The sequence below is a fragment of the Oenanthe melanoleuca genome, chromosome Z (genome assembly GCF_029582105.1).
Source record: "Oenanthe melanoleuca isolate GR-GAL-2019-014 chromosome Z, OMel1.0, whole genome shotgun sequence".
Lineage (NCBI taxonomy): Eukaryota > Metazoa > Chordata > Aves > Passeriformes > Muscicapidae > Oenanthe > Oenanthe melanoleuca.
Genome location: NC_079362.1, coordinates 51,007,857 through 51,034,282, shown reverse-complemented (window position 1 = coordinate 51,034,282; position 26,426 = coordinate 51,007,857). Strand labels below are relative to the sequence as shown.

The 26,426-nt window shown below is 38.6% G+C and overlaps 1 protein-coding gene across 4 annotated transcripts in view; it reads left to right on the top strand.

Annotated features, from left to right (window-relative positions):
* Positions 1-26,426, top strand: part of DOCK8 (dedicator of cytokinesis 8) — an 87,078-nt gene that overhangs the window by 42,108 nt on the left and 18,544 nt on the right. For all 4 annotated transcript variants that reach the window (XM_056513057.1, XM_056513059.1, XM_056513060.1 and 1 more), the window contains 21 exons: positions 230-347; positions 2,017-2,087; positions 2,756-2,894; positions 4,425-4,526; positions 5,302-5,397; positions 6,443-6,677; positions 7,625-7,789; positions 9,420-9,595; positions 11,270-11,365; positions 12,291-12,386; positions 13,171-13,320; positions 14,741-14,854; positions 15,737-15,892; positions 18,520-18,659; positions 19,249-19,418; positions 20,692-20,834; positions 21,562-21,744; positions 22,362-22,497; positions 23,110-23,197; positions 24,840-24,936; positions 25,612-25,746. In XM_056513057.1, coding sequence (XP_056369032.1) covers positions 230-347; positions 2,017-2,087; positions 2,756-2,894; positions 4,425-4,526; positions 5,302-5,397; positions 6,443-6,677; positions 7,625-7,789; positions 9,420-9,595; positions 11,270-11,365; positions 12,291-12,386; positions 13,171-13,320; positions 14,741-14,854; positions 15,737-15,892; positions 18,520-18,659; positions 19,249-19,418; positions 20,692-20,834; positions 21,562-21,744; positions 22,362-22,497; positions 23,110-23,197; positions 24,840-24,936; positions 25,612-25,746 — 2,806 coding nt within the window. The remainder of the gene's footprint in view (positions 1-229; positions 348-2,016; positions 2,088-2,755; positions 2,895-4,424; positions 4,527-5,301; positions 5,398-6,442; positions 6,678-7,624; positions 7,790-9,419; positions 9,596-11,269; positions 11,366-12,290; positions 12,387-13,170; positions 13,321-14,740; positions 14,855-15,736; positions 15,893-18,519; positions 18,660-19,248; positions 19,419-20,691; positions 20,835-21,561; positions 21,745-22,361; positions 22,498-23,109; positions 23,198-24,839; positions 24,937-25,611; positions 25,747-26,426) is intronic.

The following is a 26,426-nucleotide window of genomic DNA, read 5'->3' as shown; positions in this document are numbered from 1 at the left end:
ACATAGCTTAGTGTACATGAAACCTTAAACATAGGATGTTCTGTGTGTCACACTAAGAAATAATCTTTTCTTTGTGGACTTCTGAAATTGAGTTCTGACAAATATTACACTACATTGGTGGAAATGAAGGACAGGGAGAGGAATGAGCAAGATGCTAATTTGTGTACTTAATTATGAAACAGGAATGCTTGCTATTTACCCATGTTATTCTTCCTGATCTTTCTTCCAGGAATCTCCTCTATGTTTACCCTCAGAGGCTGAATTTTGCCAACCGCCTGGCTTCTGCAAGGAACATCACCATCAAGATCCAGTTTATGTGTGGTGAAGACCCATCCTGTGCAATGCCAGTAATAAATGCTGAGATTTCTTAGCAGGCTTTTGTTTACATGCATTCCTGAGAAGCCTCTGGGGAGAGAAGTCATTATTTACTTCCCATCACCACAGATTCTTATGGAAGCCTAACACAGAGAGCTTGAGAACCTTTCTTTCTCACCCTAAAGCAGGGCCATACTCCTTACCCATAACTAAAAAGATTTGTGATTCCAGTGGAACCAGAGGTGTATTGCTCTCTCTTATCTAAATCTTTCTACGCTATTTTCAGAAGAATGACATAATATTAGATCAGTATCATGCTGGAATTTCTGTGGGTAAAATTCACAGAGCTTCAGAGACCTTTTAAGAATGATGTAGTCTATTTTCCAGGATAACTCCTCTGCATGCACTATTTTTACACAAGTGCTCAGGTATTATGCTGAAAGGTAAAAGTTGGACTCTTCGTTACCTGAGCATGAATGGATGCACAATCATGCAGTATAGGCAGAGCTTTCCATGCTTGAAACACACTGTGTATTAGGGCATGAGTGTGCACTATTAGCAGAGCAGACAGTCCATCTACAGGTTATTCTACATCTCTCACTGTAAGATCATCTATTCAACTTTACCAAGCTTCAGAGGTTCAGTTTCAAGTGTTCTAAACCAGATACCTGTGTCAGCCCAATTTTTTTTTTATATTTTCAAGACAATGTTGTTGGCTGCTTGAGAACGACATTGAGACAAAAATCTGTGATTTTATGTGTTGGAGAAGGAAAACAATGAGTGGAAATACTGCTTTGAGGAAGCTTTAATCCAGCAATCCGTTGGACCAAGGACTGTCACCCAACCAGCCTTTATCAGTGTCCTGACATTGTTTAGTATATACTTCACAGCCTTGCTCCACATAACCCATGGACCTGAAATCAGAGCATCAGCAGTGTTTTCCAAGCCACATTTCTTCTAGAGCTAGAGCTGTGCCATATGAATGTAACACCTTCTTTTTCATAATACTGCATTGTTGGTTTCCTTAAACTCTGCCTGTGTTGTGATTAGGGTTTGACAAATGGTTAGGACAGACACAGTTTGTCTGCCTTCCCGCTCCACTGTAAGTGACCTTCTTCTCAATGCATACGTATGTATACTTGCACAGTGCAGAGATCTTGTCTAAGCTTATCTCCCAAGGCTCCCTTTAAATGATTTGATTTCAAGGCCTTACCATGGATGTGTGTCTCAGGAGAGCAAATCTAGCACCAGAAATGCCTATTTCTGTTCATTGATTTTAGAGGGACTTTGGACCTCTAAGGAAAGGTGAGATCTATCTCACCCTGAATGAGCAGGCTACAACTGAAAAACAAAACTCCTAAAAATACTTTTTATTTAACTTTTTTGCACTTAGATAAAGACAGTGTGACAACATGTAAATGGCTTACAATAACCTTTTTCCTATGATTCCTAGGTTTTTAGTTAATGACTAAATAACATGATGTGAGTCAGTCAGTGACTCCGGAAATAACTCTGCTCCATTTTCCTGGTGCTTTACCTGGAATGGAGTGTGGGGAAGGTGATTAGTAATAAGACATTTATGCCAACAAGCTAAGATAAAATTGAGGAAGCATTTTAAGTCTTCAGATACTGCCTTAAAATTTATACAAGGTGATGATAAATAACTGCTTTGGAGTTACTTTTCTGTTCTTCTTAATGTAGGTAATTTTTGGGAAATCTTCAGGTCCGGAATTTGTCCAGGAAATATACACAGCTGTCACATATCATAACAAGTAAGTGCTGTTACTATTCGTGTGACTTGAGAAGTATTAATCATGATCTCTTTATGTAATTTTTTCCCTACATAGTTCATCAAGGAATGCCATTTTAAACATTTATGTTTTGTGGAATTTATCATATCTAATTTGGATTGCTGCATTCATTTCCATAAGTGACTGTTGTAAAAGTGACCATTGCTTTTCTTGTTTGAAGCTTTTTAGTAGTGGAGAATATTCCTACCATGAAGATTAAGGAGCAGGAGGCAGCACAACTTTTAAGATCATTCACCTTAATGAATTCATAGATCCAAAAGAGCTGAAAGGACATTCTCATTCTCATGAATGAGAACTTGGGATTTTTGATTTGCAGAATACTTGTGCAAAAATTCAAAACAGATTGAAACCTAGAGATAGGTAGAAGCTGAAACTGTCTAGCTGATACTGTCTGTTTTCTTCTGATTCAAAGCTGTAGATTGTTCATAAATATAACTTCCAGATTCATAATTCACAAAAATATTTCAATTCCATAAAAGTGTGTGTATACTTTGTTTAACTCAGCTCTATTTTCAGGATTTATCTGGTTTTATAGCCATAGCATCTAAAAGCCAGCTGGCAAATTTGCCTCTTGCTCAGTCTTATACTTACGTTGGGAATGTGCTTGGCTTTTTTTTTTTTTTAAACAGATCCCCCGACTTTTATGAAGAAGTGAAAATTAAGCTGCCAGCAAAACTCACAGAGAAACATCATCTACTGTTCACATTCTATCACATCAGCTGCCAACCAAAACAAGGAGCATCTGTTGAAACCCTCCTAGGGTATTCAGTAAGTTCCATGTGATACATAAGAGTAGGTGTGTGTGGGTGCATGTGTGTGTGTGTTTGTGTGTATGTGTATCCCATACAGACAGATTTTCTGCTTGTCAAGAATTTTGTCATTTGTTCCCTTTCTGGTTATGGCAATACATCAAACCAGTGGGAGGTCTAAGTGTGAATTAATAGAAGCTAGATGTCGCCTGAGATGTGTTACATCCTCATCCTATAATTTTACTGTGTTAACTGCCTTTGAATTTAATGAATTCACCTGATTCAGGTGAAATATGCACCTACATATTTGCAACGACAATGCTTTATAGCACATAATCTCACTCTATTAGATTCTAAAACATACGTAATTACAATTATTACTGTTACCATGTTCATCGTGAGGTAACAGCTAATGTAATATTCTCAATTAGGTTTTACATGGTATTTCATTTCTGTTCTGAATTGTCTTTTATTCACATAAACATTTAAAAAACAGAATGACTCCAAAAGCTAAAATGTAATTCTCTTGCCTTCTTTATCTTCATGCTGAGACTATCATGTCTTAGGTTAAGAAATACATGCTCTAGCATAGTTTCTCTGACCTTTTTCTTTATCAAACAGTTTTTTTAACTGGAGAGATTTTAATATTAAAGGAAAGAATTGAAGATGATGATGCTTCAGATTTGAAAATGTCTGAGAGCTATGGTCAGCAATTGAGCTGTAGAGCCATACAAATGCTTTCCGTGTGTCCTTGCTATAAAGTTTGGGAGGCTGTTGTGTTTGTGTATTTTTTGTTGTTTGCTTGTTTCTTTGTTGGCTTTTGGGGTTTTTAAATTACAGTACTGAGAATCCTTTCAAATGGGCTTTCTTTTATGGACAGTTATAGTCCCATCAGTATCAGTGGGCTTGTTAATTAGTTTATTAATAGTTAATTATAATAGTTAGTTAATTATTAATAAATTAGTTAAGGACCAGGATTTGACACAGATGAGGACTTAACTTTCAAGTTTCTGTTCACCTAAACACAAAATGTTTCTGCCTTGTGGCATTCAAATGCCCAGCCTTTTTCAGACTTGAACAAAAAATTAAATGTGTCCAAATATCAGTACAGGAATATCACAAGTCAGTCTGGTATGGTGACCACAAGGAAGATGTTCAATTTAATCCCAGCAAAACTTCAGCTGTTGATTTGCTTCAATACCAAGAATTGGTGTATTCAAGATACATGAATTTTTAAATAAAAATGTGGATTCCACTAAATCCTTCTGATAGGATTTATTAGAAAAATGTGTGTCACACATGAGAAGCTCTGTGTTTGTTTTCTTCAAAAGAAATGGTTTGTAAAACAGTCTTGTACATTTTTCTACAGTAGCTATCAGCTATCTTTGAATTTAAAATGCAAAGAAATTACTGTTGAATGGGTTAGAGCAGAGAAGCTTGGGTCAATATCTCATTTGTTCTTTTGTTGACTGTATCTAATAAATTAAATAAATAGGTCTAATCATATATCATCAGGAATATTGCTGTGTTTTCTCTTCATTTGTTTCAGTGGCTGCCAATTCTACTAAATGATCGTCTTCAAACTGGGCATTATAGTCTTCCTGTTGCTTTGGATAAACTGCCTTTACACTATTCAATTCACTCTCCTGAGGTAACAAACAAAATTATTAAAAGATAGTGTTCTCCTAATATAGGACAACAGCATTAAGTGTTTTACAAGCTAACATTGCTGTCTGCTGGTAGGCAGTTCCTCCATTTTGATCTTTAAAAGGAGAAAGTCTGGAGAAAAATGTTGTTGTTGTTGTTGTTGTTATTGTTATTGTCACTAGTGTTATTATTTTATATCATTAGAGAGTTTTTTTAGAGGTTAGCTATGCAGGCTAGTTCTTGTAAATTGTCTAATCAGGGATACATTTGTTTAGTGAGTGTCACGAGAATAATTCAATTTCTCCCATAGGATAATTTGTTCTTTTTTTCTGTGGCTTTGTGGAAGGGGGAGTAGAAATGGAATCTGGTGGTATTACTGGAGCAGAAAACCATGCCCTCTCAGTAAACATGGCATGTAGAAAACTTGTCCAGAGGGTTTAAACTGTATCACACTACCATGGAATGCCTTTGGCAATGCTGTGACCAATATCCCAATGCTTAATAATATCCCATCAGGAGATGTACGTTTACATGATCTGTGCTAGACATCCAGCTGAAATTCTCTAAATTTCCCTGTTCGGTGCATCAGCTTCTGTCCAAATGTCTGTGACAACAAGGAGATGCTTAGCTGTCATCCTGTGTGTGTGACACTGAATTTGGATGTCTAAAATGAAATGAATAGTGGGAATACCGTATAGACCCTCATGTAAACAGACTTTCTGTTTGAGCATTAAAAGAAAGATGATTGCCGGTTTTTTGTTTGTTTTTTTTTATCACAGAAAATTCCATCTCAGACACCACCTATAAAGTGGGTTGAAGGACACAAGGGTGTTTTCTTTGTTGAAGTTCAAGCTGTGTCATCTGTTCACACCCAGGTAATGCATCAGAAGTAATGCACAACTGTAGTTTCATTTCAAAGAAAATTCAGATGTTCAGGCCAAGTTAGCAGGTTTATGAAACAGATGCTTAAGCCCACACAGTTAAAAAAAGCTATGGAAATAAGCTAATATGCTCCATGAATTAAATCCGTTGGTGAAGTTAGATCTATTGGTAGAGGTGAACAAGTGAGTGCTCTTGGCAGCAAGTCACATGGAGCAATAGGGAGCTTGGTGTCCTCTCAGCTCAGCAGGAGTCTGCTCAGGCTGTGATTGAACAGTGCTGGCAGGGCACAGTGCCAGTTTCTGCAGTCTGTGTCTTCAGTGCTGACAACTTGTTCACATCTCCAAAGATATAGCACCTCCCTGCCTCTATGGACAGGTTATGCATGTGTTAAGCAGCTCACTTATCAATGCCATATGTTTGGGGAGACAAGTTTAGTGCTGGGTGAGACCTCAATGATTCTGGTCATTTAAATGCCACAGGAAGTTGGTTCCTTGCCATCTTAATGAGATGCTGGTTTGAGGCAGATCAGCTTTGTTTTGTTTCTGCTGCTTTTCAGTGGCTCTTACCCCTTATCCCATTCTATCCATGTCCCATATATGGTAAATATGTCCTAACAGCTGAAGGCCCTGTGTTTGGAGCAGTCCATCCCCTCTTTGCAGCATGTTTTTTAAATACAAGTAGGACATACCCATATGGCACATAACTTGTAGGTAGCTGGAGCTCAGGTGTGAGTGGCAGAGGGACCTATGATGCGACAAGAGTTTTATCAGATAGAAGGAAAAGTATTTTCATTAAATGAAAATCAGAAGCAATCAGTTTAGTGAGGGCAATAACAGTCTGAATTTGAACCAGATGAATAGGAGCAAACAAAACACTGTGACAGCTGCTTTACAAGTTGATCACTCAGAGCAGCCTCTACTGAAAGCCAGAAGGGTGAAAATCTTTCCTTTCATCCCATGAGGTGGCACAATCAGGCTTTTCTTAGCTGTAGCCTGAAATATATCAACTTTGTTAACTGTGAGTGCGCTGTATTTGCAGGACAACCTGCTGGAGAACTTCTTCACCTTGTGCCATTCTCTGGAAAGCCAAGTGACATTCCCCATTCGAGTGATGGATCAGAAGATTACAGAGGCTTCGCTAGAGCATGAATTGAAACTCAGCATTATCTGTTTGAATGCTTCACGCCTTGAACCTCTTGTCTTATTTTTGCATTTGGTACTAGATAAACTTTTCCAGCTGGCTGTACAGCCTATGGTCATAGCTGGCCAGACAGGTATTTACCGGTTCATGGCTTTCAAGAGGCTTTGCAAGCAACCTAGAAATATGGGGGAAATTGTTGCTAAAATATTCAGGCTTGGATTTAGCGTTTATGATAGCACACTTCAGAAAGAGTTGTACTGCTCAAGACAGTTTCACTGCACAATTTAATCAGGCTTAGCTGACTTGCTGCTTTTTCTCTTTTTCCACTACATAAAAGACTCTTAGTCTCTGGTTGGGAGGTACATTAAACTGTAGTAGTTTACTTATCTGGAAATATAGGTCAGAAACTGGGTTGTGGTTCAACTTTGTTTGGAACTGAGTTGTTTTGCAAGTAAAGTACCAGAAAAATCATTATTCTACAACTGACACTGCTGTCTGCACCATATCCTCTGCCCAAATATCTCTAGACAGGGTTGAATGAGCACACCCCCAGAGAATATAACACTAAAGATTGATTTTTGTTTTATTGATGTGCCAGTTGCCCATAACACATGTTAAGTCCAGAAGAATGGCATACTTGCAGACAGTGATGTACTTAATTTCCTTTCTCATTCAGATAATAAACACTTGTCATCCATTACAATATTTGTGCTAAAGCCTGCTAGCTTGTATTTGTCTGTTGCTGGACAGTAATGAGACTTTGTATTCTGCAAGAAGGTGTTTTACAGGAAATGTGTGAAGGCTGCTAGAAATGTAATTAACAGTTACAGTATGCTTTTATTAGCACAGAATGACAGAATAGAAGTGATTAGGTTGAAAGTCAGTGCATCTGCTGAAGAGTGTTGTTTGGCCTGTGCAGACTTTGGGTCTGGTCAGGCATAGCAATTATTGTCTAAAACCCTTGAATTTGTTCAGGACTGAATTGAACCTTGTAAGATTAGTCGTTGATATAAAGAATGCCCTCACTTAATTATGTTACAGCCTTCAGTGCTGACTCTAATTATTGCCTTTGTTTCACAGCCAACTTCTCACAGTTTGCCTTTGAGTCTGTAGTTGCAATAGTGAATAGTCTCCACAACAGCAAAGAGCTGAGCAAGGATCAGCATGGAAGGAACTGCCTCTTGGCATCCTATGTGTACTATGTATTTCGTCTGCCAGACCCACAGAAAGAAGTGGTCAAACCAGGTATTGTTGGTTCAAGGGTTGCAAAATTATTTATTTTTCTTGATACATGCCATTCAGCATAGTGCTTTTGAGAGAAGGACTTAAGACACCGACCTGTAAGATAGCAAACACAACTTCTCAGACCCAGACTGCACACCATTTAAGCACTACACTGTTCTGATACACAATTTTTCTCAGAGGTAGGTCAGGAATATCAGTGCTGCAAAGAGCAATATGGACTTGCCCCTCATAATCTCCATCCCTCAGATATTAATTTAAGATGAAAGGTTGCAGTGTGAGGTTTCCAGAGCTACAAGCAATGTTGTAGCTTTCTGAAATGGGTGCAAGGGAGATCACCTAAACTGAAACTTTTTCTAGAAGAATTTTTCATGAGTTAAAATGGCCCTAAGATGCCAGATTTTTATTGACCTGTACATCAGTCAATTGCTTTCCATGCAAACTAACATACTACTAAGTGGTGTAGTGCCAAGCTCACCCAATGTATCCTTTGCATTAAGGATATCATTGAAGGATAAAACGCTGTATGACCAGCAGGTTTAGACAGCTGATCCTTCTCGTCAACCATGGTGAGGCCATGCCTGGAGTGTGGTGTCCACCTCAGAACTCCCTAGTACAAGAGAGACATTAACATCTTGGACAGAAATGACACAAGAATGACAAAGGGTCTGTAATGTCTCTTAAAAAAAAAAATGGCTCAGAGAGCTGACTCTTCAGCCTGGAGAAAAGAAGCCTCAGGGAAGATCTTCAGTGTACACAAAGAGCTGCAGGGAGAGTGCAAAGACAGAGCCTGGCTGTTTCCAGTAATACCCAGTGACAAGATCGAAGGCAATGGGTACCCACTGAAACAGAGAAAGCATGAGGAAACACTTTCTCTGTGGGTGACTGAGCACTGGTACAGGTTGACCAGAGAGGTTGCCCAAGCCTCTCACCTTGGGGATAGTAGAAAGCTGCCTGGTTGTAGTCCCAGACAGCTGACTCAAGGTGACCCTACTAGGGGTTGTACTAGATGGCCTTCAGTGGGCTCTTCCAACCTCAACTATTCTGTTGCAATCATTATCATAAAACCTAACTAATTTCAACTAATGTTTGGATATGCTAAAATCTGTGAACTCACATATACTTGGGAATTCTTTGTCCTGGAAAAATAAGCTCTATGGTAAAACTGAAAACTAGATATCATTTAGTGAAATTCCTGATGGCAGTATCCTCCTTGGATACTTCAAACATGGTATTAATCATATGTGTTGAACGTGGTGTTTTTTGTTCAGGCCTATGAATATTGTCTTAATCTACAGCAAATTAAAAGGAGCTCATGGCAAGGAGGAACAATTGTAATAGTGCTGCTACGTAGTTAGCCCTATTAATCTTTTGGTAGTGCTTGTGCAATCACCCAGTGGGCTGTTGACTGGGGTAATATCTGTAACTTGTCATTCAGTGCCTGGGTAGATTGTTAATGAAGCAGGTAGTAGTGGGTTTTTCCAGGAGCTTTTATTTTATTCTTTTTATTCTTTTTATTTTAGTCTTTTCAAAATGCTGGTGTTACAACATCACTGAGCAAAACTGGCTTGAACCTCGTTTTTTTCTCATATATATGTCCTTTAGTCTTAATTCAAACATCTTGCTATGGCAGGTGGAGGCAGCAGTGCCATTTCAACAGAATCTCGTTACTACACCTTTGGACGCACTTCCGCGGTGTCTGTTGGAAGCAAACTCCTGCAGAGCCGAGTGATAAGCTGCAGCAATCCTGACATCACTGTAACACAAGCTGCTGCTGATGAGGAGGTCAAAAGCATCATGTCATCCAAGGTAAGAGAACTAAGTCAAGTATCTGAAGAATGGTATGGCTCAAAACATAATAATCTAGATTTTGTTGTTGACGGTTGGATTTGCTCCTTGTAAATGTACTGTATGTATCACCAGAAGCATGTGCTGATTTGGCATAGATACATGCTACATCCCACTGCTAAATTCTGATGCTTCTTACCAATGGAGAGCAAGAGGTGAGTACTCTATCTCCTTTCTGTGCCTTAGACACTCCACAGAGACATATGCTTTTTTTTTTAATGTGCCTCACTCACCTGTTATTCCAGATATTTAAGTTCTGTTCACATCTGGTGACCTGATCTGATCCAAGTCATAGAGTCAGTAAAGTCACAGATCTTTCTTCCTGTTTTGTTTGTTGTTAAACAGTTTCCTATTAAAAAAAAAAAAAAAAAAAAAAAAAAAAGTCAATTATATTACAACTTTATATCAGCTGTAATTTTATATCAGCTACAGTGCAGATGCCATGTGCATAATTTGTACCTGGGTCTTTCCAAATACTTCATTCAACCACAGAGTGAAATACAAGCTTCTGCTGCATTCTCATCCACTGCTACGTATACCACCAATGACTTGCAGGACAGAAAGGTCAACATCACACAAGAGGAAGGATTTTACTTTTCTGATTGGCCCCAGGTGCTTGCTGATCTACAGCATCCCAGCCCATCTCAGAGCTTTATAAGGATGATTGTGCGCAGCTGTCTGGGGAAACCAAAACCTGGAGTTTGCCACTCAGCTGGAATGAAAAGCTGGAGCTTTTCCCTCTCTCAAAAGCAGGAATTTTTTCCCCTATGCTGCTAGTTTCAGCCCTGGTAGAGCTCTACTGCAGTACATCTGATGAGGTCTGAACTGTATCCCCCTTGCTTTTCTTTGAGTGTTATGTATGTAAAATACTGATTCTCAAGTAGGTTATTTTCAGAAATATTTTGAAGTACTTTCTCTATTGAATGAACATGTGCCTTTCCATCTAAAATGAATAGGTATTGGTCCTCAGCTAGTTAAATCAGAGCTAATAAGATACACAGGCTTTGACTTTATTTATTTGGTTTCATACAGGCATTTATATCCATCCATAGCAATTTTTAATAATGCAGATTTGAATTTTATTACTTTTGCTCTAATGTACTGTGTCCTAGAGGAAAAAGAAAACCAAACCAGAGCTTGGCATTTTTCTGAATTAATTAAAAATTAAAATGCTTGGTATTACAGCTTCGTCACTGATAATTGATAAGTGTATCAATTTACAATTGGTTACTGCCGTTTCACTGCCTCTTAAATTGGCATAACTTTTAATGGAAGGAATATTTCAAGGGGTTAATTGTTTTTGATATAGAGCCGGGGATAAACTTATACCTTTTTAAGCGTGAACAGTATCCTCCAAAGTACGGCTGCAGTGTTGCCATGGGGCACACGATGGCAGTGCTGGCATTTGCACCCTGCTGCTGCTGCTGCTGCTGCTGCTGCTGTCAGGTGGTCTTCGGCCTTGAGTGGGAAGGGGGATGGGAAGAAGGAAAGAGAAGAATTGTTTAGATGGACGTCTGTGCATACCTTAAAAAAAACCCAAACAAACCCCCCACTGCAGATGATTCCTTCTTTGTTAATTAGATCGAGTTACTTGTGAATTTACTATTATATATTTCTTCCATCTGTGTCCCCCAGCCTATGGATCACAGCTCCATTCGGATGTCTTACTACGCTGAAGGAACAAATGACATGTCAGGCCTTTGTGCAAGCACAAGACCGTCCAATAAAAAGGTAGGCTATGGCTATGAATGAGGGAGCTCCTACCAGAGCCTGGAGTATCCTGAGGTAGTCCTGGCAATTAGCGCTTCTAAACGTGGAGAGGGAAGCAACAGAATAAAATATCAACCAGTTTTATCAAATGAATCAGTGGGTAAACATTACTCAAAGTTTTTTACTTCTACTCCAGAGTCTTTAGATTCTTTATCCAGATTTAGACAAGTAGCAGCCTGTCTGGATTCTCCCTTTGCTCTCTTTCTCGAGGTCTTAGAACCTCAGTCATTTTCCACTGCTGTTTACTCCTGGATACATGTCTTTACATGTTACAGTAAACTCCATTCAGAAATATTTGCCTCCTCTTTCTTCTATAAAGAATTATTTTCTTTGTCCCTTTTTGTAGATTTAGATCCAAGCTTTTTGTAGTCCAGATTTGAATTTCCTTAAAGTTTAGATAATTGGGATTGTGTGTCTTTTGTTGAGATATCACTGTAGAAAGTGTTGTCTCCAACTACAAATGTCTGTACAAGGTCTGCTGTTGTTATTGCACTGTCCTTCTCTTCTGCTAGAGTCAATCTTACTAATACCTTGTGTCAGAAAAACATGGATGTGCCAAACAAAAACACTTAGAAGGTAGTGGGAAGCATGACTGCTCCCTATCACGCATGCAGACAATGACCTCAGAATGGTCCAAAGGCATTTCCCTCTACATTTATCTATGATTCTGGATCCACAGAAAAATGAGTCTGAAAGTTTGTTGCCAACAGCATTCTTTAGATGTCACTTTGGTCAAACCTGCCTTCTGATCTTACAAAGATGCCTACCCATCCTCATCCAGTTGCTTACCCTCCAGTATGGAGAAGTTTCCCGCAGGGAAGATGTTGAAAATGAAAGATGAGTTGATTGGAAAGCCATTTTCCAACAGTCTGTGTTTATTATTTAGCATTTCCATGAGGAACTGGCATTGCAGATGGTGGTCAGCACGGGCATGGTGAGAGAATCAGTCTTCAAGTATGCCTGGTTCTTCTTTGAGCTCCTGGTAAGACTCAACCGTGGTATTTTACAATCAGATAGTGGTGGCATGTAGTAGGTGCTCCAGGCACAGATTCAAATGGGTGGTGACCTCTTCAGTTATTCAGCCCTGTGTAAAGGAGAGGTGTCAAATAATGGAAGTACAGCTAAAGAATTCTTGGTATTCACCCTCCTTCCTCAGTGTGGCAGTGATGGCAAAGTTCTGCATGAACTACATGAGCAGTAGTTCACAGCTTGCAGAAGACTGAGAAGCACTCAGACACCAAGCCCATACTTATCGGTCAATATATGTTCTTGTCTTTTCCATTTTGTTAACAGCATGGAACAGTGACAAAGCTCCACAAACTCACAGTTTTACGGAGCCCTGAGGCGATGCGTGGCATGGAAAAAATATAATGATTTCCACTGTCAGCATGTAACAATGCAACATTAGGTCAAAAAATAAGAATTCCACAGTGTCGCTCCCTGTCTGTCATCATCAAGGGCAAAAGTTGCAAGCAGCAGCAGCAGCATTTCAGAATTGCAGATGCAAGGAGTTGGGGGAGGGTGATTTTGATTTCAGGTACTGAGAGTAGCCAGCTGCATGAATATGAATAGGAATCAATGTCTGTGTTTGAGTCTTAGACACTCTGTTGTCATTGCCATGTAGGATTTATCACAGCAGCTCTGAGAAAATAAGTGATTAAAATCAGGGAAAAGAAGTAGGAGATCTTACTCTTACAAAGAAACTTAAAGCAGTATTTTACCTCCAGCCTGGATATTTTTTTAGTATTCTTTTTTGTGCTTTGCAGATAAAGAGTATGGCTCAGTATGTTCACAACACAGAGAAGCAAGATAACCCACGAAGGAGCCGGTTCTCTGATCGTTTCAAAGATGATATTACTACTATAGTTAGTGTGATTACTTCAGAGATTGCTACACTTGTAGTCAAACCACCCAAGGTAAGTGGATGAAATAAGTCCTACGAATCCTTGCTTCTCATCTTGTGTTACACTGAGCTACACTTAATCTCATTTCAGTATCAGCAGTGTTGCTAGAATTGGGCCAATACTCTCACATGGACCTTAAGCAAGAGTTGTGGCAGTTAAAGGGCAGCTTTGTGCTCTCTTTGCAGATTGGTTTTGTTCAGTGTGGCTGCAGTGTGCAAAAAGAGAATTCCCTTTCCTATTGACAGGAAAGACTGGACACACATTTTCAGTTCTAGAAATGCTTTTTGCCATGTTAGCCAGCACATCAGACTGCAGGCCTAGCAGGACTTCCTCCTTTTATCCCCCTTTGCAGTTACCCTCTATCCTACTGCATTGTGTTTAATTCCTCATTTGACTTCTCTGTAGCAGTGGGATATGCTATAGGAAGGCAGTGCTCCTCGTGAATGTTGCAAAAGCCAGCCACAAGTCATCTAACCTATAATCTCCTTAAAGAGGCACTGGCCACTTGAAAATTGAAGACAAGAAATAAGCCTTAAGTTCCATTAACTTCTTTCTACTTTTGATGCCTAAATAAATATATATATATTCCTGAACAGCAACAAAAAGCTTGAGAAATGAAAAAGTGAATTGTAGCAACCCTGAGGTGCTGCACACCTGTTCTCACTAGTCAGAGGTGCCAGTACAGACATATTTTTTTCTCAGTCATCTCCTCTGTCAGTTTTGAGCATTAATTGTGTGTAGATCCCTCAAGCATCTTCACTAATTTCACTTGGTGAACTATATAGGCTACTGAGAGGTTATGATTTAAATTGTTGTGTTTGAAGTAACTGTAGCCTCATTTTAAAGGGTCCATGAAATTTTTGGATTCTTACTTGAGGCTGTGTATCTGTAGAAATCAGGCAAATTCCAAATATACAAGAGCTTAGCTGCTGTATGGTGAACCCCACAGATTTATCTTACCAGTATTTTGTTACTATCAGTTTTACACTTAAAATTTCTAAACAAAATACTTGGCATTCCATCAGCAAAGCCAGTGCAGGTTTTTCGTAATATTTTATGTTTTAAGCATAAAACCCAGCATCCTCTAATGTTCAATAGGAAAAAAAATGTCATATGCAGTACTGCAGCCAACAGGCAATTCAGAGCAGGTTTCAAATTCCACTTTTTTGTTGTCAGCCCAAAGGGGTGCACAAATGAACTGTTCATTCATCCCGTGACATTTTTCTGTGAAACAGTTCAAATAATTTACAGATGTGATTCTGTGCAATTTTAACAAGATCATGTGAACTGGAGAACTGAAACAATCTTGTCCTGTATTTTCGCTGAGATGGTTCTGGGAGCTGAACCCTGCACTATTTTTCATTATTTTAAAAAGTCTTCCACTTTTATGTAAGTTTTATACATCATAACTGGTATTTTTTCTTTTTTTAAGGAAAGTGAACAAGCAGAAAAAATTAATATCAGCCTGGCATTTTTCTTGTATGATCTTCTTTCTTTAATGGATCGAGGATTTGTGTTTAATCTCATCAAACATTACTGTAATCAGGTAGGCAGAATGCATGATTGAGATTGCATTTGGCTAATGTGTTGTGTTCTGTTTGATTAGTTTATCCATCAAGATCCTTTGAGTTGTATTGAAGGACCGGGTAAATTTCCTATTTCCTATTGCATATGCAATGATTTTAAAACCTCTTTTGATTTGTGATCTGTGGGAAAAAAATTGAGTGGAGGTAAAGACTCTTTTAGAAATGTCATAGCTAGCTCTGCTGTAAGACATCCACAAACCACATTTTTTCCCTTATTTTTTTACTTCCCGTAGCAGTAGGGTCTGCAGATAGTATAGATCAACTTTCTGACTCCTCCTGCTGAGTGCTGAGGGCAGGATTTAGATTTTGGGGAGTCACTTAAAATATTACATCTGTCTTCTTGCGTTACAAGTATCTGAAAATTAAAAATAAGGAGTATTTTCTTTCTGTTTTGAGACTGTGTGTGCAGGTCCGTCAGGTATCTCCACTAATTCCTTCTCTGATGTCATTGACAAGAAGGGAAATGACGAAACTACTGGTGTGCTGTGTTGCTTAGCAGGACATTTTATGAATTTGCCACAGACTCAGAGAAGTTCAGTTTGTTTTTAATTTTTCTCTGTAAAAGACAAAAGTATTGTTTATTTTTTGGGGGGGAGCAAAGAAGATGGAAACAATTTATTATCTCTTGGGAAATTGATAAGTCAGCTGGGGAGCAGGGAGCGAGACATCATTACTGTAAACAATCAGCAGCTAATGTATGGAAGTTAGTTAGGTACAGTGAGCATTTTTATGCATGCAGGGCTATGTGTCTATGTTCTTTTCAGGGAGCAGCTTATTTCACTACATGGTAATTTAAATAATACTAACCCATCACTTGACACGTTTTTGTTTGTTTTTCCTAGCTTTCAAACAAGCTGAATTCACTTTCCACCCTGATTTCCATGAGACTTGAGTTCCTGAAAATTCTCTGCAGTCATGAGCATTACCTCAATCTGAACCTCTTCTTCATGACATCTGCATCTGCTCCAGCATCTCCGTCTCCCTCCTTGTCCTCCCAGGTGGTTGTCCATTAGATAGGTATTGCATGAATGTCACATAAAGCACATGTAGAAAATTACTTATATTGCTCTGTATTCAAATACTTAAGTTAGAATCAGCCACTGTTGGATCAGGGAGAAAAAATTCCCATTTGAGAAAAAGGGACGGAAGGAAAAGGCTACAGGAGTACTATACTACTGCAAAACTGCATCTACAGGATTTAAAGATGAAGACAGACACGTTCTCCCCTGGAAACATGCACACAGAAAGATGACTGTTGATGTAGACAAACATGGTCTAAAAGAAACACAGCTCTGAAGGCCAGTTTACAGGCACATCCTTATTCCATCCACACACAACAGCAAATAGTTATTTCAATATCTGTTTTGGAGAACTATGGCATGCAGCTATGCATGCTTTCTGTGTGTTTGCCTTTAACAGAACTTCTTACTTCCCAGGTGGAAGTAGATGATACCACTATTAAAGTTAGTGACTGACACACTGCAATTTTCAATATCCTGGAAGTGAATTTTTGTTGAGCCTTCATGTTGCTTAAAATAGGATTATCATGCTTTCTTTTTCCAATAGGAGTGTTCTTCTCTGGGTTTCTCCCCACCACAGTAGTACAGATCATGCTATATCTTTGTCCATGATTTCTCTGTGGTTTTTTGAACAGTGTTCTCCTTTTTATTTGAACTTTATGATCTGTCTGGAAACACTCAGGTATCCTGAGTAGACCGTGCAATCTTCATCATACTTCACGTCTCCAGAAATTTTTCCACACTTGGTCTGGTACTGACACACTGTCAGGACCTTACGTGGTCTTCCTAACCACAGAGTTCACAAATTTCAAAAAAAGCAATTATTGATTGGCACGCAACATACTTTTTCCAGTCTTGTGCTCTTCTCCTCTACATTCTATGCAGATGGTTTTCTACAAAGGGCAAAGTCCCTATTGGAGACTGCTCACATGTCTGTTTTCCCCCTCAATGGTCTTGCAGAGGCCAGCACTGGCTGAAGCATTTCAGTGCAATGCTTCAAAATTGCCACGATGCTGGGAAGCAAGGAGATGGGATTGAAACTAAAATGATGGGAGGTACAAAAACAGTCTGAGTAATGAAGCAGTTCAAATTCATGGTTTCTTTTTTGAGTGTCATTGCCAAAGAATTGGTTAGATGCTAAGATGTGCTGCATCTCATACTTTAGTTAGGGTTGTCAGAGGTTAATAGTAAATAATATGTTCTTGAAGTTTTTCCTGGTCCTAAAAGCAAAGCATCAAAGTCTTAGAGTCAGATGTCACAATACATTTGGTGAATACTAATCCGGGATGCCAAAGAGCTAGAAATACGACTCTTCTGCTTATGGATATAAAAAATATCAACGTAGCTCTTGTGACTAGTTCTATCAAGTCAGAGCTTGGCCAACATCAGTTTAATTAATCTTTCCTTCGAGCAACATCATCAACTCTTTTCTCCTTTAGGAGTAACCTATGGTGTGCAGCTTGTGCAAGTCAATAAGGCTTTTGTGGCCCTTGCATGACTTAATGCACTAGCTGACCGCCCTTGCAGTAACTTTGACCTGTCTGCAGGAGGGCTGTCCAGCTTGAGTTAGACATGCAATAGAAATATGGTCTTGTGAATAAATATTTTGAACTTTTTTGAGAGAAGCCAAATTCAGTTAACTGGGTGCTCTACACTTGCCATTATTCACACAAACATAGTACAACCAATGTCTGTTTGTTTGAGGTTGAATGGGAGTACATGGATCCAAAATATGGGGCTAAGAGACATGGGATTCCTTTGACGAGATAGGAAGACAGCTGCTACAGCACTGATACTTCATGTGTTTGGGGTCCGGGACTATTCCCAGGTGACTTCCAGAAATATTGAGAGGAATACTGAAGAATGAATTAAAAACAAAATTTGGACTCCTAAAACCCAGTAGCTGCAGTGGGGAGTAGAGTCTAAGACTTATGCTCACCTGAGAAAGGGACAAAAACATTTCAGGTGACCTGTGGCACACGCCTATGATTGGAGAAGCTAAGAAGTTCACAGCACATATATAGCAGCAACTTTCCATTCCTGGGCTGGCTATATATCAGTCACAGCTGTGAGTTAGAGCAGTTTGAAGACTGGTCTAAATTATGCCAGCTGCCAGCAAGCTCAGCCAAGGATTTCCAGGGCAAAAGGAAACACTGTTCACATGTCTTTCCTGACCTTACTTCCATACTATATGTCGTGGAGGCTGAAGAATGCGCAGTGAGCTGTTTCTGACACCAAAGTCCCTCTTAATGTAGAAGCAGTTTCTTGCTTTATAATAGCTAATGTCTGCTATGCAACAATAAGAACAAGAATGGAGAAAATTCTGACTTTGCATCCTGTCCAAACTAATGAATACAGAGTTGGAATTTTGCATCTCAAAAAGCGTAAAATTAGTTGCTCGCACAGAATGGAAAGGGTAATATCCTAGCAAGCACTCATTTGAAATCACACACATATTTATTTCACACACATTCCTCAAAAATGTTGAACTTTTAGTTCAAAGTCAGTGGTGTTTTCTCTGTTCCTACATTGACTGTGACTATGATCTCTTTCAGAAGCATTGGTTTTGGTGATTATTTTTTAACACTTCTAATATATCTTTGCAGAACTCCAGCTCCTGCTCTAGTTTCCAGGATCAGAAAATCACTGGCTTGTTTGACCTGTCAGCCGAATACCGTCAGCAGCACTTCCTGACTGGCTTACTTTTCACTGAATTGGCAGCAGCACTGGACGCAGACAGCGAGGGGTGCGTATCCTAATTTGCAGATTTTAGAATGGGATCAGGTCACACTCTTACTCTTGACAAGGCCATAGTTTGACTCCAGGACAGTCCTGCTTTCCCTGTTCTTTTCAGTGAGTCACTCTGCAACATAGCTATGACCCAGTTATGGCTTTGTCTGCAGTATGTTCCTCCAATGAATAAAAATATATATTTGTGGCAGTAGTGTTGGCTGAATAAACAAATCAAGAAGACAAAACTTCAGTTGCTCTTCCCTCTAAAACACTTCTGTCTTTGTCTGAACTTAAGTGTTTGGCTAAACTTTTGCCAGAATTTGATGCTTTTCCTTAAGCAGCTCTCTTTACCACAATGAATTTTTATGAGAAATTTGAAAGACTTGGGTGATCTTGGATTGTGGTAAAGTGTCTTGGAGATTTAAGATACCTACTGTTTGCAGGAAACATGAATCTCTGCTTAGAATGAAGGAGATTATCCAGTGCATATTGGTGTTTATTATTTGTTCTTCCACCTCCTTTCTGTTTATTAAGTCTTTTATTTATAAGTCATTTGTGCATGGTCCATGAATGGAACTCATGGATGATTTCTGTGTTGACAGAATTAGCAAGGTGCAAAGAAAAGCTGTCAGTGCTATCCTTAGCCTGCTGAGTTCCCATGACCTAGACCCACGTTGCTCCAAAAAGGAGGTGAAGAATAAAATTGCAGCTCTTTACCTCCCTTTGGTTGGTATCATTTTGGATTCACTACCCCAACTCCATGATTTTACAGGTAAGAACTTTTCGCCTTTTAACTTTTCAGCTTCTAAGAGGGGTTTGTCTAAATAATTTAAGAGATTAAGAGATTAGTCTAGTAAGGTTGAGTATTTCTTAGAAGTAAACTGGATTTTTACAGACAGGAAAAACTTCATTGTCTTCACTTCATGAGAAAGTGATAGACCAGAGATATATCTGTAAGTACTCCTGCGTATCTCTTGGTGTAAAAGATAAATAAAGCCTGCAAGGTCAGCAAGAAATATTTAGCTCTACATACACTTAACTACTTATCAGTAGTGAAAATACTGGTCATGATACTGACATCATGTTACACCACAATTATAGAAATCAGATTGCATTCTCTTTTGCTCTTACTTTTTTACTGCTTTTGCCATGATACCAAAATTAATTAACTAAAGGTATAAACTTTGAAGAGTATATTTTTGTCACTGGTTCTGAAAATATTTCACATTCAAATGTCTTAACAAAAATCTTAATAATATGAAAATGGTATTTATCACTTTGAATTGGGTTAAGTGAAAGCATTTACTATACATTGGCTAATTAGATCTCACACCATTCTTTTAATCTAAGTATTATCCTTATACCACAGATGAAAAGAGTTATTATGAAGAAGCCCAGGTGTACCAATAAGCCTAGGTTTTAGAGTGTTTTCCTGTGACAGTCTGTCACAGGAAGCTGTGATCCCATTCTGAACACATGGGGTCCAGCTGATCACTCACTTCTCTGAAAAACAGAACTTGCAAAACACAAAATGGATATTTAGAAACAGACAAGATTTTTACAAAACATAGGTATAAATAACTTCATTTGCTGAAAAGGCAGGGAATAGAAGCAGTTAAGTACCTGAAATAAAACTTTAAGTCATCAGGCAATACTGGATCTGTCAGCTCTTAGCAGACTTACATCTTTGTTTAATACTACCAAATTCATGTCTAGTTTCTGTGCTTATCTTGTTGATTGAAATTAACTAGAACTGGATGGTTCTTACAAAGCGCTGGCCTGGCTTCAAACTTCAGAGATAATCTCATGATTGCTACTACCTTTTATGTATTTTATGTATTTGAATAATTTGGCAGTCTTTGCAGATAGCTGCAATTTCTCTTGCTAATGCTGTGCCTCTTTCACTGCTTAGTACATCAGCCAGACAGTTTCAGGGATGGAGGTGCCGATTGTTTTGCTAGGTTACAGACCGATGGAAGACTGTGACACATGAGCAGAAGCAACTGGATTGCTCCTGAAGTTCCAATGGGGTATTTCAAATTTAGTTTCAGATGTCCGCAGTGGAAAGGGGCGCGCAGGAAACCCAGAAGAAGAAGAGTCTTCAGGTGCAATCAATCAAAACGTGGCCCTTGCCATTGCAGGGAGTCAATTCAGCATCAGGAGCTCTGGAATACCTCTGGTGTCACTGGTATGTTCACTGCTCTGCCAGTCTCCTTTCTTCTATCTGTTTTCATCTTACTTTTTTTCTCCTTTTATCCTTTCTTGCCAAAAATAGCTACAGTCATGAGAAACTACATTTCTGTTTCTTCCAACCCCTATGGATCCCTCATAGTCCTTCTGTCGTCTTCTCCTATTCTCTTCTGGTTATTTAATTGCTATTTTACCATACGTTATTCACTTTTTTTCTCCCACATACCTATTTTTATTTCCATACCAAACCTAGACTTGTTCCAGATCAGCAAATGCCACTGTGGCAGCCCCACAGTTCCAGTTTAACCTGAATCCATGGATCTGAGATTCAGATGCTTGTTTTTCTTGATGTATGATTTTTCCTCATATGTTCTTTTTTTTAATCTACTATGCAATTTGGCTGCATGGCAGGAGGGAAGGAAATGGTTACAGAATCTTCTTCTGCATTTTATAAGGAAATTATTATACAAGCATGTATAAACTGGTAGCAAAACAGTAGCTAGTAGCAAACTGGTACTTCTCTCAGTCTTTCACTTGCATTCAACTAGTCCTTTCACTAATTACACATACAGTAAAAATTACAATAACTGTCACCTGGAAGAGGTCAAATTTACTGAAGTCCAGTCCTGAGATTCGATTCCAATGAGATTTAAATAAGATTACTTCATCCAAATTACTTCATCTCCTTTTTCTTCTTTTAATTGCCATTTGCTTTGTGTTCCTAGCCCTACAGACAGAGTGCCACATTAGGTCCAGATACTACTCGCAACCTTTTGATCTGTTTCCTCTGGATCATGAAAAATGCTGATCAGAACCTAATACAGAAATGGATTGCAGACCTTCCATCCATGCAGCTGAACAGGATTTTAGACCTCCTCTTCATTTGTGTTTCATGCTTTGAGTATAAGGTAAGTGAAACAAGACATGTTGTCCTGGTTTGGATCAAATTTTTTCCTTGAATTCTAGCTGTCCAGGGGAAATTTGTTACTGACAATGGATAAATTTGCACTTATCTAATCTAGACAAGCTAGTTCAGATAAAATAACTGACGATAGCCTTCAAGCAAAATGCTGCTGAAATTTTTGAGGAAGTCCTATGAAGGTGTCCTGAGTAGTTTAATTATTTTCTTTTACCTGGATATCTGAGGGCTATTTTGGTGGGAATTATACCGACAGCTCCTGTAAGTACTGGACAGGACACTAAGGATGACTCTTTAGTTCAGAGGCAGGACTTGATGTCAGTACTCTTCTCTCTGAGAGGATCTGACTGAAATGAACCAAACAACCTTCTCTCTGAACTTTAATTTCTTTCTCTGTAGTGCTGAACTACATCTTTGTTTCTGTTAGCAGTACATATTGTACCTCTTTCCTCATTTGCAACATTTATTAGACTTCATGTATTAATCTATCCTATTCATTATTTTCTGCCCCCTCTACAGGTCACTCCTGTTGTATTTCATTCTGAAGATGTAACTTAGTCTAATGATCAAAAATTGAGGCATTGGCGTTGATTGCTTTACTTTCAGGGCAAGCAAAGCTCAGATAAAGTTAGCACCCAAGCACTCCAGAAGTCACGAGATGTGAAAGCTCGATTAGAAGAGGCTTTGCTGAGAGGAGAAGGAGCTAGAGGAGAAATGATGAAGCGCTGCAGAATACCAGCTGGTACTTCATACCCTTGTCCCCCCATGCCTTTTGAGAGGAACTCAGGTGGCTGTAGACATAAGTGAATTTGTTGGGTTTGTGCACACTATCCATTTTCATCCTTGTCCATTTCACCCCCTTTTCACCTGCAGTCCATTCCTTTTCAGACAATTATTGGTTTTGCATGGATGAAAATATCATTAGGTTCCAACTATCCAAGGTGTAGCTAGGACTGAACTCTTCTAATGTGAAGAATTTGAAGCCAAGAAAGACATTTCAAGATGTTCTAAAAAGTTATGCTAGTGTCTAATCAATAGCCAAGAAGTGGTATCAAAACTATCACAAATGGTATAAAAACTAAAACCAAATCGTTCATAGCAGAAAAGGTTGCTTCATTTATTAAGTGGAAAATCTGTAGATTTGTAGGTTTCTGTCCATATTAAGCAAGTTAATGCTCTAAAAATCCTAGGTAAAAGAAATGATGACTCTTTTTACTAGAGCCCTGAACCTGTAAATTGAATGGCTTTAGTTCTGACAGACTGCTACAGAAATATATCTCCTTCTTTTGGTGAGCTATCAGACTTCAGGTGTCCCCTTTTGTTTTAATCTCTCTGACATATGTTGCACTCTTAGGGAATGACAGATCAGCAGGAGTAAATGAAAATTTGCGCTGGAGAAAGGAGCAGACACAGTGGCGGCAGGCTAATGAGAGACAAGATAAGTAAGTAATTTAATTAATGCATATTGTTTTTATTAGAACCAAGCTGCTTGGGGGTTTTATGTTTTCTTCTTGCTCCTAGGATATTTTATTATGAAATCAGTAGTTTCAATCCTTTCCCTCTTTTGTCAAAGAGAAAGAAAAAGAAAACGTTTATGTAGCAGAAATATCCAACTGTTGGTATGACACAACAATGAGGTCACAAATACTAGAAGAAGAATTTTAAATAGCTATCTACACATTTTTTCCTTATTTACAGTGCAGCAAACATTAGTTAGTGATAGAGTCATATCAAATACACCACAGAAGCTTGCTACGTTGATTTTGGCTCCTCAGAGAATACAGTGCTGTAGTATATATTTTATCTGGCTAAGCTAGGTTTGACATGCTATGTTAATATAGAGAAGCTCTGTGAGCAGGAGTCAGGGAAGATAATGCTTTGAGATTGTAGCAGCTGTTAAAAGATATGTGTCATGCCAGAGAAGATCCAGTCAGCATGGTTAATGTACAAAGCTCAGTGGTTGCTGGAAATGGTCCAAACACCTGTGAAGTTCACTTTTTTTCAGTTCTTACTCTTACTGGGATTTCTGCCCTTATTATAGCACTAAAGTTTTGGCACTCCATTCTGGTTTTAGTTGCTTTGAGTCATTGTAGTTGGTAACCCTATAACTTCCCCGATGTCCTTTCTTAGCCTTCCTCAGAATTATGTTTGTACACTAAAGGATAACTCTTTGCTTCTCTGGTTTTATTTTTGGGTAAATTAATGTAGCAGAGTAGCAACACATTTTGAAGCCACTCAGAAGTGTGATTGTAAGGCCGTTGCTCCAGCCACAGAAGTGCACCTTAGGAACTTCAGCCAAAGTCACAAGAACTTTAATTTCAAGCTCTAGAGAGCAGCCTCTACCCAGGCAATAGCACCTTTTTGAGCAACTTTGGAAAAAGAAAAATGCATTTCCGGCATAGAAGGGATGTGTGAAAATGCAGTTTTGTTAGTAACTGCTCCAATGCTTATTCAGCTGCAGAGGAACAGTGTTCCAGACCTTGTCCTTAAGTCTCAGCTAAGAATGTATCATGTGTTGCCTTATCACTATTTCCTGTCTTTTATCAATATTTCAGCTCTCTCTTAAATGGCCTGGGACACTGCTGTCTTTTGTTGTCAACAGTCTCAGGAGTGAACATTTTAAATTTCCTACATTAAGCAATGCTTCTATGGCACTGATGCAATTTCTACTTTGTCTACTATTTTTACTTTTTTTTTTGATGGAATTGTCAGATCAGTTATCCATTATTCCGTTTTGGAATTTTGTGTCCTGCTACAGGAAATGCGTTCAGAAATTACAGCATAGTTTACTGAACAACTGAACATAATATTAAGTAGTCATTAAGCAGATAACTATTAAGGAAGAAAAGCATCTATCCAAACTGTCTAGAAGCCTAATTTTCAAAAGTCCCTTCTGTGACTGCTCTTCTACAATAGCAGCTTTCCTAAATTCACTCCATAGTTTTTAAGAAACACTTCTGAACACTATTGTCATATGGGATCATTCAGAATCGTATGCATTTGTATTCAGGCATTATTTGAACAGCAGGTTATCTAACTCTTGGGATACCCTCTGCTTGCTTTAATTAGAGATCATTTTTGCAGGACAAAAGCTGAGCTAGACCAAGAAGCTCTGATCAGCGGAAACCTGGCAACTGAAGCTAACTTGATTATTCTTGATATGCAGGAGAACATCATTCAGGTGAGAAATAGTAGAGGTGGCTACTCCCTGCTCTGGAAGCAAGATTAATTTTTCCTTTTGTTTCTTAGACAATGCAAAATATTTTGGGATCTTCTGTAAACTTGTATAATCTTGAATAGAAAAAAATTCATAGGTGGGGAGGAGAAAACTTCACGCTTGAAAACCTGTTAGTAAAAAAAGCATTTATCTGCTAGACTTCTGTTGTACTGGACATTATTTTCACATGACATCACTCATAGCACCTCGTCCCTCAACTGTTTTGGTTGTGGGTTTGATCAGAACATAGCAGTATATCTGTATTTAGCCTAGGTGCTCAGGATACCAAGGATGCAAGGGAAAGGATGGTGCTTGCCCACCACAGGATCAGTTCCTAACCCAAAGTGTACATGAAAGATTGGAAAGACCAGAAATGGGGTTTCAAAAATCCCTGCAGAAGATGATTGAGCTTAAAAATGCATTGGAGAGTCTTCGGAACTTGGAAAATGTTTGGGACATTCCCCCCTCTCTCTTCTTGGTCACTACAAATTTCTCTGAAGCTGATGTTAAAAATCTAGAAACTGTAAATTCTAAACTCCTGCATGTCTCATGGGCCAGAGAGCAGAGTTTCAATTCCTGTGTTTCCAGTTCATTGCTGAATTACCTCATACAGTTTTTGTTTTTCTCCTTCCTATGTAGGCGAGCTTTGCAGTAGAATGCAGAGATAATCTCTTGGGAGGAGTTTTGAAGGTCCTGGTAAATTCTCTTGGCTATGATCAGAGCACCACTTACTTGACTCATTGTTTTGCGACTCTCAGAGCACTCATTGCCAAGGTATGCTCTTGATATACTTTTGTTTTCATTCTTGAAATCAAATTAACAGAATGGCATTTCTAGAGCAGAGCTGTGTGCATTCACTTACCCCTTTTCTTTGACATCTGTTAAATATATTTTGCATATGTAAATACAAATTACTATCTATAGGTTTGTTACAGGATTTCTACATCTGTTGTAAAGTTATTTAAGTGACCACACAAGGTGCAATAATTAAATCTGAGTCATCTTGTGGGTTTGGCATCTACTCTTAAACATATAGGATTTACTAATAAAAAAGTAAGCAATTCCACACACTTTATTTCAAATACATTCTGATTTTAATTAAGAATCTTAATGCCAAGAACTGCACAAGAATTCCATAAAGTCAAATTTAAATTATTGTATTAGCAAGAATAGTTTCCAATCAGATGAGCAGCAGAGAAATTAAAACTCATGAGACATTAAGAGCATCATTCTAGATTTCTATTTCTAAAATGGGTTTCAAAATTCTAAGCATTCTAATCTAAACATTGACAGTTTTCATCTTCGTTCTTCCTGAAAACTAAGTCAAATCCTCATCTCTCTTCCACTTCTGTATCACCAATAAAGAAACTCCAGGTCAGAAAAAACAACAAGGAAAAAAAAAAAAAGCCAACAAAACTCTACCAAAGCAAAAACCCCACAAACTTCAAAACATA